Genomic DNA, 13039 nt, shown 5'->3' with positions numbered 1-13039 from the left:
GCTTGGCGTCCGTCAGCGATTTGGTATTTTTGACCTCTTCCTCAGGCGGCTCCCGGAGTTCGGCCTCCCGAAATGTCCGACCGGTTTGGGCCCCAGCCCGTTCACGGAGGCCTTTGGGCTTCGACCGGTTGGGCTCGGCCCAGCCCGTGGATTTCACGATATTGCACGGGCGCCCGGCGCTACGCCACCCTTCCGATTTTGTCCGGAGGTCGTTGTTGGCGGATCGGAGCCATCCGGCCGCCCACTCGGGGCTCCCGACTCTGAGTTGAGCTCGAGCTTGGTGGTGTGTCGGGAACAGAGGAAGGGAGAGCTCAAAGAAACGAGCTGGCAAAAAAAACCGTGAAGCCCGTGGTTTTGAATATGATTGGCAAGCATGGCAAAAAAGGAGTTAAAATACGAGATGCTCGTTGAATTTTTACTAACGGCAAAGTATTTACCCTCTCTAGGAATGGTGATACTGTTCTCGACATTGTGCACGTGCCCGGGGCATATAACCCGCCGTTGGTTCCTCAACCAGATAGGTGGTTCGATCCCGTCTTCTTTTTCCTTTTTACGATGATGAGAAGCCTATCTACTATGTAAGCCGCCTAGGTCATTTGATCATACTTGAAGAAAATCGATCATCATCATTAATAACTTTCATTCATTAAACACGAGTTCGAACGAACATAGGTTCAGCTTCAAAACATAAAAGAGCCCAGAGGGCTTGAGGGGGATATGAAATCCAATAAAAAGGAAGACTTTCATATGATGGGCTTTGGCAACCCAGTTTACCGCCTCATTTGCTTCTCGGTTGCAATGGACCACTTTAAGGTAAAGAAAAAGTCTTATCTGGGCTTCGGTTTCTTTGATTAGAGAAAACCGATCTATAGTGGAGACACTTTTTATCATGTCAGAGCGATCCAAGTGCGGCTCCACTTTAGCTTCGGACCGAGATCTAAAGTGTTCAAGGGTTTCCAGTAGAGCCAAGACTTCCGTTTGCGCAACCGAGGAAGCCTTGACCGTGTGTACAGAAGGCCAAAGCTATCACAACTCACGACACACACACGCTATGGCACCTTCATTTTTCCATTCTTGGTAAGAGCCATTGACGTTGATTCTATCGAAAGACTGGCTTCCCCTAAAAGAATTGCTTATTCGTCCATTTCTTTTCCTAATGTAATCTTATCAAAAGCACGTAATGATTGAGAGTCGCGATTCATTCGATCAAACTAATCTAATAAATCAAAGTAGATGGCGGCATGATCGGCCCATCTTTCTACCCCGTGAAACGAAATTGCTGAAAATGTTAGAACATCAGCTTCACATTCTCCATCAGTCACATGTCAAAGCGCCTCTAGATTTCCTGATCAAAATTACTTTGGAAATCTTATCACTCTTTCTTAGTGAGAATTAGTTACTTCTATTCCCATTTCGTCAAGGTGTGTAGTGATCACAACATTTATTTTGGCACCTAGGATGTGAGGTCAAAGGATTTGGGAAGAGCAAATTCGGCAGCTATTTTTGCATGATAATTGCCCTGCGAGAGCGATTCGTAGGAAGGGAAATGTCAAACATGTTACATCAATCAAAGTGTTGCGAATGCGCGGCAAAAGTTCTGATACCAATTGTTGCGAAAGCCAAACGATCGAACAATAAAATTGACAGAACAAGGAAATAAATCGAACACCAGATTTACGTGATTCGATCGTAGTGACCTACGTCCACGGGGAGAGCAGCAACGAATTTCACTGTAGATCAAGCAATACAACGGAGATTACAACCACACTCGAGTCACTCAAATACTTTAAGTATTTCTTAAGCCCCAATTACACTCAATAGCTCACGCAGTGTTTAGCCTCACAATTCCTCACGAAATAATCTCTCAATCTCACAAAGGAATTATACACAAATTCTTACCACAAGATTTTAATGGATTACAGCACACTCGAATATCTTCAGGGTGTAATTCCCTAGTAGGAGCTCCTCTTTGATACCTTTCATAAGAAGTCACACCTCTTATTTATAGATAAGAGCATGATCCAAAATAGGAAACCTCTTTTTAGGAAACTTTTTCTAATTAGGAAACCTATTCAAACTAGGAAACCTACTTGAATTAGGAAATTTTCTTTTTTTTGGACTCAAACTCGAGATATATTTTAACAAAAAAGGTTTCTTGCAAGAATCGAGGATGTCCAGAAAACGACCAAACTTCACTTGCTTTAACATTATGCAATCGGATTATACTCTTCATCTCGTTTTTCATTTCACTAAGTAGGTTCGAAACGCCATTGATTTCATGCCATCCGAAGAGCAAGTACTCCATAGACTAAATCCATTGCACCAAATCAATCATATTTCAAGAATACATGGAATTCTCAGAGAATCACACTAAAAATCACAAGTTATAATACAGTTTACGTAGTGTGATTGGTTCCCCCACCCACCTTCCGTAATGAAGTCCGCACGACATTTTCCATGTCTGTGTACGGGTGAATCTAGGATTGCAGCCAATCATTTGGTTATCATCTTTTCAAATGCTTAATGTTGTTCAAGATTATCATGCATAGAGAGTGATTAGACAATAGAAAAAAAAATGACATGAAGAACGAGGACTATGGTTCATAAACTCTACATTATAACATGAATTGTACGAAATAGGCGTGTAGAAGTCCCATCTACTACATGTCTTAGGTTAATGTTGCACTCACCAACCCCCTCCCTAAAGTCCATATTGTATCTTGTGTCGGCCCACTGGTACATTTTTAGAGCTCTATAGGATTATTTTGCCGTATTCGGTTTGGGGCTACATTCTGGATAGGTTAGCTATTAAAAAAATATCCCACCTATTCAAATATGTTACACAAATAGTTCCTAAATTTTTACCCAATGTGAAAGGTGGTCATTAAACTTTTAATTTGTTCAATGTGATCCATAAACTTTAACCCAATGTGCAATATCATCCCTGAACTTTCAATTTGTTCAATATAGTCTTTGAATTTTTCGTACATATTCAAGTTAGTCCATGGACTATATGAAAATGTTCAATGTCATCCTTCCATTAATTCATTCAAGTCCAGAGATAACATTGAACATTTTCATATAGTTTATGGACTATATTGAACAAGTATCAAAAGTTTAGGGACCATATTGAACAAATTGAAAGTTTAGGGACGAACATTGTACATTGGGCTAAAGTTTAGGGACCACATTCAACAAATTAAAAGTTTAAGGATTACATTACGCATTGGGCCAAAGTTCGAGAACCATTTGTGTCATTTTCCTCATGAATTAAAGGGTTAATACCACGAAAAATCCCAAGCTGATACACCTGTGACAATTTATCCCAAACTACTTTTTTAACCATTAAAAACCCCCAAATTAGTACATTTATGACAAATTTACCTTCGTTCATTTCCATTAAATTGGATTGGTACCACGAAAAATCACAAACTGGTACACATGTGACCAATGGAGGGTAAAACCCCAAACTAGTACTCTCATCAATTGTCACGTGTTATTTAACTCGGTAATTTGCTGGTAAAATTTAACAGAAACTAACGAAGGGTAAATTTATCACGAATGTACCAGTTTAGGATTTTTGATTGTCAAAAAATTAGTTTTGGGTAAATTTGTCACAAATGTACCAGTTTGCGGGTTTTCGTGATAACAGAGGAGCCCCACTTGTATGCACCACCATCAATATGGCCGTCATAATCAGGCTTTATCAACTCTTCTAGAAGCTTAAATTGTTAGATGAATGTGTGATTTAATATTTAATTACTCTAATAAAGCTATCATGGAGACACTGTCGCAACTCTCAAGCCAACACTGTTGTGATGGCGGCGGATCTCCCTCTCTTTCTCTTCGTGATTTAGATATGAGGTTCGAGATCACCATAAGTCGTCGTTCTTAAGCAACCACCCGTAATATGGTCACACGATTGTTTTGAGCAATGGTCGATGCTTCCACCATCCAATATCATTGTTTTTTTCAAATTAAGCTTTCTCAATTAATAAATTTCATTTCTATCTTATGTCTCCACAACACACCAAATGCCAAATTAGATAGTTGGCCTTTCATTTCATAATTATCCGACCAAATAAAACATGAGATATTTGAACTCACAGTCTATCCAATTTGATCCTTTCATGTCCTATCCAGCCAAATAATCCAGACTACCAAATGCTTTCGAGGGATTTCAAGATGACATGCCGAGTTATATAAATTTTTTAACGTGCGACTCTCCAAAGTGGTATCTTCAAACCTAAATTGGGTGTTCCATTAACTATACATTTGATACTTATTTCTTTATGTAGTATCTTGGCTGACATTTGTACATTGGAATATAAGTTTACCTCTTCATCCTTCTATGGAAGAAAGGCTAAGCACTTCAGTTCAGATTAAAGAATTAATAACTAGTTTCTTCTTAATGACCTAATAACTCCAAAATAATCACACCCTTTTTAAGTGCAAGTTCTCCTGTTGTTTCATCATTTCGCTAACTATTTGCAATAAACATTAGATATTAACAAGGATTTGAAATCTTTCTTATAAAATATGTTTAATAAATGCCTTAATATCCCCTAAGAAGAACAATAGACATATCCCATAGACTAAGTGCAACCATCACTGTGCAAGTTCCATCCCTAACACTAATCAAACTTGAAAGAACCCTAATAGTTTCCCTTTGCTAAACCCCAAAAGAATTCAAGTTCATGGAACTACCGAGTCCGAGAGGAAAATTATCCAAAAAATTCTTAATCTAATGCACTTTTGCAAATTCAGTCATAAACTTTTCAATTTTGCCAATTAAGTCATAAATATTTTATACGTTTTGCCAATTAAGTCTATCCGATCAATTTTGACCAAAAATCGCTGACATGGATGCCGGCTGTCCTACGTGATATGGCTAGCGCTGACGTAGACAATTTTTAATAATTTTTTTTTCAAATTTTTAATTTTTTGTTTTCTTTTTTCCTTTTCTTTCCCTTTTTTTTCTTTTTTCTTTTCTTTTCTTTCCTTCCTGTTTTTTTTTCCAAACCTTGGTTAGTGAGGTCACCGGCCATAAGTGAGGTCGTCAGGCCCTCACCAGACCAGGCGAGGGTCGCTAGTCCTCGCCTGTGGCCAATGACCTCGTTGCCAACCAAGGTTTGGATAAAAGAAGAAAGAAAGAACAAAAAAAAAATTTTAAAAAAAAGAGGAAAGGAAAGGAAAAAAGAAGAGAAAAAAAATAAAAATAAATAAATTAAAAATTCGATATTAAAATCTTATTAAAAATTGTCCAACGTTAACGCCGGCCGTAACCACGTCAGCGATTTCCGTTCAAAATTGGCCGAGATAGACTCAATTAGCAAAATGTGAAAAGGTTTAGGACTTCATTGATAAAAATGCAATAAGTTTCGGATTTTTGGAATAATCTTCCCGAGCCCGAGAAAATAATTATATGTAAGAAGGTGTGGAATTCAAAAGAAATTAACGTGAGCAAGACAAGGCCATTCCATCAAAAGTTGGATGAAATGTCAGAGTGCAAGTTAGTGAGAGGTAGTTGCTCAGTCACTTTTAACCCGGGAGATAATCATGATTAGTCCCGGGAATTATCGCAGCGCGACATCATCACTTTCCTGACACTATGCGAGGTACGCGAAAAGCGCACGATGTATTACCAGACCGGTTTAATCAAAGAACTTAGTTAACCCCCCAATCCATTATCCATGCACTTTTGATAAATTAACTTAAAAGCATTTTAATTAAAGACTGATGTAGATTGAAATTCACGCGAAACACAGCGTCATCATCGCATCATGCGTTAGGGAGCTCGATCTGTAGTTCAGGTAATGCAGGATAAGCTCATTTCAGTCGAAATACTTGAGCGTTTTGCAAACATTTGAATATCTACAGAAGAATTGTATATAAGTTTTTCAATATCTAAATGGCGTCTCTTTTTCAAAATTCGAATGGATAGTTGCAGGCAAGAATCGAAAGTAGTTGACAACTACTAGCAAAGAGCTTGATATGAACACCCCTTTAGCTACTTGTCCTCGTAAACGGGTCGTATAAAAAACAATTACCAACCCATCGAGAAGCTTTTGGAAGTTGCAACCAGCTATGACTTTGGAGGTGCTGTAGCAATGAGGTCGCATAGAAACTACATCGCTCCTTTTCATAGCTAGAACTATTATGAGAATGAGAATGCTATACCAAACGGTCTCTATCATCTTTGATACATGTTGCAATATACCGTTAAAAAGACATCATCGATAAGTTGTATATAGGTAACTGATTCATCATCAATCATAAACCCTAGCATGTATGTACCTACCTTAGCCCTACGTACTCAATGAAGACAATGGAAGATCGGAGATGCACTATCATGTTGGGATGTAGTTCATACTCTTCATCGATAGAAAGACACGAGGGTCCCGCTCTTGTAATTGAGAAGTTGCAACAGAAAGGTGAGAGGTGTTGATTGTAGTGGGATCATCTACTGGATGTAACCCTAGTTTAAGAGTTTACCAAGATAAAGCCTTATGTCTCGATTTCTCTTTTTTGCCTTTTTTACTCTATATTTTGTCGAATCAGTGCACCTAATCTTAACATATCCACTGGCAATTTCAAGAAGTGGAGGGCCATGCAAAGATTATGCATATATACACAATGGTATATCCGGTGTTTATGCTTAATGGGCTTCATATTGGGGTTAGAAGCTCTTTCGAGCTGTAGCAGCACAATAGAGACGGGGAAACCCCAGGTCTGCAACAAAAGTCCACATTCTTGAAAGCTCAGTGCCTCCGACCTCATCATCACTTTCCTGCTTCTTTTCTCGTTGAGGTGGTTGAGCAAGTAGAGAGAGAGAGAGAGAGAGAGAGAGAGCGTGAGCGAGTGGGAGGGTAAGATGGTGGTTAATTAAGAGGTCATTGTCACACAGATTTTGAGGTCGAAGGTCGTAGTTGAGAGATGGAGAGGCATACCCGCTTGCGCACCTTGCACTAGGAGTCTAGCTACTGCTCTTTTCTAATTGGGTTTTCATTTTTTTCATTTCAATGAATTGATCCCAAAATCATGTTTTATTTCGGGCCCGATAGGAGCGAGATTTCTCTAACCACACTTATTGGCGGGTTACAAATATGGACAGTACTCATGCTTGATCCTAATTGGGTTCAAACGTACACCAATCGGATAAAGGAAAATATCACCCTTAATTTGATAAAGCAATCTAAATATCTCTATAATTGTATGCATACAAGCTGACCCTTTCACTTCCTTAAGAAATATTTTAGATTTCGGACACTTCTAATTAAGTAAAGCTAACTTATTATGATGGGGCGCCATTCGTATTACGCCACGTGTACATCTAATCAGGAATTAAGTCCCACAAGAACCAAAAACCCTCAGCTGCTTCTCTCTCTTTTTGTCACTTGCGCGGACGACACCCATCTCTTTTATGATGCTTTCAAGCTGAAAACTAAACAAATAAATGACAAAACTCCCATGCAGCTGTAGAGTTTTGTACCTATTTTCAAATCCTACTACAACAATAGTTATATACTATCGTCTAATTGCATAACGGGTTATGTTTTTCTCCATCCCTAACTGGAAAGTCTCTAATCATGCCTTAATTGGCTTTTTTTTAACAGCTATAGAGTGTCTAGGATCGATGAGTACCGAAGAATCCCCATTGAATTGGTGGTCCACCCGTCTCCCAGGCACTAAATAATTACTGGAGACGTGTAGCTCTGTGCCCTTGAGCGTGGCACCAATAGTAACATCCCGATCCATTCCACAGAGCTCATGCTCCTAAAATTAGGAGTATTTGAAATAATCACACAAGGTGATAATCATTTAGGGGGATGTTGACTTAAAAATCACTCAACAGGGTCTCTCTCACATGAGACTTGGGATATCACAAATTCCCTCACTTAAAAAACTAACATCCTCGTCAGTATTAGCCCGTATTGTCTAAAGACGCTCCTTCTATTTGACGTGTGGTCTCCTACCCTATCTACCATCCTAGAAACCTATCGAGAGCCTTATCTTGTCCAAGCCGTCTTGCCGCGACAATCACTCCCTGCCCTTGTTGGATCGGGTTTGGGCCTAATAACATTCATGAACCACACATTTATTAAAGGATCCCCGCTCTGATACCATCTATAATGACTCTACTTATTTCACGTGAATCCTTAAAAGGGGTACTCGACTTAACCAGACAAGGTGGCAACCATTTAGTGGTGAGTGTTGACTTATGATTCAATATGGCCTCTCCGGGACTTATGTGTGACTCGGGATGTTACACCAATTACATGCACAAATGTTGTCATTTGAGTATAGGCCTAGAGCAATGACAACGCACGCTCTTATCAGCTACCGCTTGAGCAATTCTATAGGAATTCTTTAATTAGTGGGTTACAAATTAAAAATATCATTGGCATACAAACTAAACTAGATATTAATGGATTATCATATTCGCAATTCACTGATCAAAAGATTGGTTAGAGAAAGTTTCCTCTAAATAGAGATCGAGGAAAAGGTGACCAGCATCACACCTCTACGCACGTCCCTACATGTCTAAAAGGAGAACTTTTCTCACCATAAAACCTCTCATCACCTTACAGTGAGTCTCTCCAAAAGCAAAGCGGTATGCTATATATTTATATCATCAGAACACTAGAAGATACATAACCCCTTTGAAGTTTCAAAAGCTTCTGCTTCATCCAAAGGATCAATCAATAACTTCAGGCTATATGCGTCAGAAGAGATGGATATGAATTTATCCATAAATGGCCAGTCTCAGATTCCTCCAGGTTTCAGATTCCATCCAACGGAAGAGGAGCTTCTGCACTACTATCTGAGAAAGAAAATGTCTCACAAAAAGATCGATCTGGATGTGATTCGCGAGGTCGATCTTAATAAGCTTGAGCCGTGGGACATCCAAGGTACTACTACAACCTCTCATCTGATTTTGTTTCCACTTCGATCGCTTAGTTTGTAATTGTTTCTGATTCCTGATCGAACGAAGTTTGTTTCATGGATCGTTGAATAAACATGTAGAGAAGTGCAAGATAGGATCTGGGCCTCAGAGCGATTGGTACTTCTTCAGCCACAAGGACAAGAAGTACCCGACTGGGACTCGAACGAACCGCGCGACAGCCGTGGGGTTTTGGAAGGCGACCGGCCGCGACAAGATCATATACAGTGGCCCTACGAGGATCGGGTTGAGGAAGACCCTCGTGTTTTACAAAGGACGAGCCCCGCATGGACAGAAGTCGGACTGGATCATGCATGAGTACAGGCTTGACGAGAGCTTGAACAATTCCGTGGTAAGCTCAGACTTTTTCCCTCCACTATTCACACAATCCCTCTTTGAAATCCACTCTCATCTTAGATCAGCATAGATAAGCGAATATTTAGAAGAACAAACTTTCATGCTTATGTTTTGGGACAAACAAAAATTCAGGGTCCGAGTTTGGTTTGCGAGTCCTCGCCAGAAGATGGGTGGGTGGTCTGCCGGGTATTTAGGAAGAAGAATCATCATAGAACACTAGAGAGTCCTAAGAGCACGTCGACCTCGTCCATGGACACCGAGATGCTGATGAGTGCGAGCACAGACAGCAGTGTCCTGGATCAGATACTATCGTACATGGGAAGGACTAATTTCGAATCACCGGAGAATTATCCAGCACCGATCAACATCACCAATATGCAAACTCAACTGATCCATGGGAAGTTCTTGCACCTCCCAAGACTGGATGAGAGTCCACACTTGGGTCAAGAGACCGGCTTGAGGACATTTTATCAAAAGTTCGACGAAATCCGCATACCAGAGAGCGATGACCCCTCCCCCAAGCACACCAGTTCTGATCATGAACCAAAAGCTGGGAATACTGGAATTAATGACTGGGTCGCATTGGACCGGCTCGTCGCTTCGCAACTTAATGGCCAGCTTGAGATGACCGTCGCATCCAAGCAATCACCCTACTCCGGAGCTTCGAACCCGGTACTGGCCAGTCCAACTCTAGGTGATCATCAAGGAGAGCAACTGTCCCTGCTGCAGCTAAACAGACCCAATCAAATTTACAGTAGTGAGAACAGTTTCGATTGGAGCTTCGGAAAGTCATCGTCGGTGACGCCATCGAACCCGTTGCACCACTTGTCAGTATAATTATAGCCAAGATATATCATCAATAACCAATTAGCAGCTACTATAGCAAAGCTACTACACTTTCCTGTGTACATAGATTACTTAGGAATAAACGTGTTTCTATACAAATCTCGGTTAAATAATGCTTAGTCACATGATCTGAAATAATCAATGCAGTGGCATTCGGGCATTCGGTCCTCCAATACCTCATCTTCAACGCGACATGGATTTGTTGTTTGTTATGAATTGCTGTTTTAGCTTCTTTTGGGATGTTGGGAGCTATATTTAATTTCTCGCCTATAATAATTATGCATCAACGAAGCTTAATGTCTTAACAAAAGATGTTAACTAATATGGAAAAGGTCGACGTGGTTAATCATGGCTCATTGCTGACTTTGAGGCACATGGAGGGCCTCACACGTTAAAATTATTTGATATCCAATTGGTAGGTTCGTGTCGTGTTTGTGGATCATCATCATTCGGTGAAGTGCTTCATCAGTTCGTTAATATCGTGATCTCTAGAGAGAGAGAGAGAGAGAGAGAGAGAGAGCTTTTATCTTACCTAACGGCACACCCTACAAAGATAACATGATGAGACAAGAAAAGGCAAATAGTTTTTGGGGAATGTAAGGTGTAAATGATGCTCCATGAGACTCGTATGCGAGCAAATTGTTCTAGGTCTACACCACATATGAATGGTGAAGATCTAGACTTAACCGGTTCATGAAATTTGATAGGATTTCATGGGTTTTCAAGTAACCGGATCTCGATGCTCATTTTCTGGATCATTAAAGAAAAAAAGGAAAAAAGAATTGCAAACTGTCTTATGTATGTGTGCTTTTTCCGGTCTCTAAAGATCTGTCAAAGCTTACCTGTAACCACGAATGCAGGTTAGGGCGCCTGGGTTTTCAGCCCGAATTGGTCCTTCAATGCTTAAGTTAGGATACGAAGGAAGGTGGCAATACATAGATTTAAGGTTGGGGTCAAGAATTCCAAACCTATTTCTCGGCTTCCAAATGACTATTTAGACGTTATTCATCTTGTGCCTTTCGAGTTTATGTCGACATGTGGTGGCCAAACTGTGACAAGTGTCAGTTGGTTATTACAATTGGTAATACAATTTTACATTACGAGAAGTTTAATATATCTTGGCATGTGGCGGTCAAACCGTCCATAGGGGTAATGAGGTTTTGTCAATGTACTCTACGTTAGATTGATCTGTCTTGTCTCCACACCAGTATTGTAAAAAAAAAATCTAAAGCCAGGGGTGAGTGGTTCCCGATCCAGTCCAGTCCAACCCGAGAACTGGAAACCGGTCACCGGGAGGACCGGTTCCCAGTTTCTAGGACCGGGGACCGGACCAGCTAGTCTTGGGACCCTGGACCAGATCGGACCATCAGTCCGGTCCGGTTCCAATAAGACTAATATTAAATATTATTTGTAAACCGAGAACCGATTATTCCGTTATTTTCTTTGTAGTTCTTATTTGATCTCATAAGGCCATAGAAATAATTGGAAAAATATATATAATATATTAAAAAATTGAACAATCGGTTCCAATGAGATCAATATTAAATATTTTTAATATATATTAAATATTATATATACGAAAAAATTAGAAAAATATATATTTATCGGTTCGGTCCGGTCGGTCGGATCTGGTCCAGTTCCCACCCTAGAACCGGGAACCTGACCGCCCAGAAACCGGTTCCACTTTTAGGAATCGGGAACCGGACCGATATTCCCGAGAACCAGAACAAACCGGTCGATCCGATCTGGTCGGGTCCGGTCCCAGTTTGGGCGGTCCATCTTGCTCACCCTTATAAAGCCCTCCTAGAGATAAGTGATTATTATGGAGCATCTCTTCTTTCAATGTCCTTCAGTTGATCGAGATCATTCCTTATTCTCTCTTTGTACGGAGTCCACGTGAGTCTAGACTCGTGATAGATAAAGTTCACTTAGGCCGAGAAATTCTTTTGTTGATATCGGATACTTCTCAATGCATCGTTTCTGATAATTGAACCAGTCGAGTATTTTATAAGCGTCGGAAAATTCAATCAGGGGGGTTCTAAGCGTACCACACAATTTGCTCCACTTGAGTTCAATCCCATCTATATTCTAACTCAGGGCAACAAAGATCCAATGTTAAGATTAATCATACCTTCCCTTACTTTCAGAATTTATGGGATGATTTAAGCATAACTCCTTTCAGAGAATAAGAAAAGCGTTTTTCTTTTCTTTGGAAATTTAGAAATAAGCGGATTCATTTTGGCAATTGACGGTGGTAGCTGGGACGCAGTGAGGGCCCATTTGCCCCACACGCATATGGGTTTTGTCGACAGGCCCCACCTTACTGGTCTGTTGGCACCAAACGCTGACTCTCATTTGGCCAGATCTTGTTGTTCCTAGTCTTGGACGTGGTAGGTTTCACGTTTTAAAATTTCGTGATTCAGGAGTACAGGTAAGGGTGATCAGTTTTGAGTGGGTTGGTTCCCATTCTGGAATCTAGAACCAGGTCAGGCAAGGTCGATTCTCAATTTATGGAGCTAGGAATCAGCTCACCCGGTTTCGAAATCAAATCGGCCGATCCAGGCCCGTTCCAGGGCTGAACAGGTGATTCCTTTTCTTCTTTTTTTGGTTTATTATATTCCCTATAAGTGGGAGTTTCCCAAGATTAAAAGAAAAAAAAGAGCATTATTTTTGGTTTATTCATTAAATAATATTTACATGGCTGGGGGTGGGGCGCTAATTGATTAAATAATAAAAGAATATATATATGGATAGACGTAATTATGGAGGACTGCGTAGGTTTGCTTCTATATATATATGGAAGTAATTACACTATTTCAGTAAAATATTGAAACCTGATTTACTAATATGGGGTTTGCTTCAGAATTAAAAAAAAAATTAAAATCGAAGTAA

General features: G+C 40.1%; 1 protein-coding gene across 1 annotated transcript; it reads left to right on the top strand.

Annotated features, from left to right (window-relative positions):
* Positions 1-8587: 8587 nt before the first annotated feature.
* On the top strand, positions 8588-10387 carry LOC115675659 (NAC domain-containing protein 66-like). The gene is made up of 3 exons (XM_030598411.2): positions 8588-8912; positions 9028-9296; positions 9434-10387. Exons 1-3 carry the CDS (start codon positions 8735-8737, stop codon positions 10136-10138), a joined length of 1152 nt encoding a protein of 383 aa, XP_030454271.1. The 5' UTR covers positions 8588-8734; the 3' UTR covers positions 10139-10387.
* Positions 10388-13039: the final 2652 nt, after the last annotated feature.

Source organism: Syzygium oleosum, unplaced genomic scaffold (genome assembly GCF_021117445.2).
Source record: "Syzygium oleosum isolate NSW1041296 unplaced genomic scaffold, Sole_v2.1 Sole_v2.15, whole genome shotgun sequence".
In the NCBI taxonomy this organism is placed as follows: Eukaryota; Viridiplantae; Streptophyta; class Magnoliopsida; order Myrtales; family Myrtaceae; genus Syzygium; species Syzygium oleosum.
The sequence above is the reverse complement of the archived record's forward strand: the minus strand, read 5'-3'. Positions and strand labels throughout refer to the sequence as shown.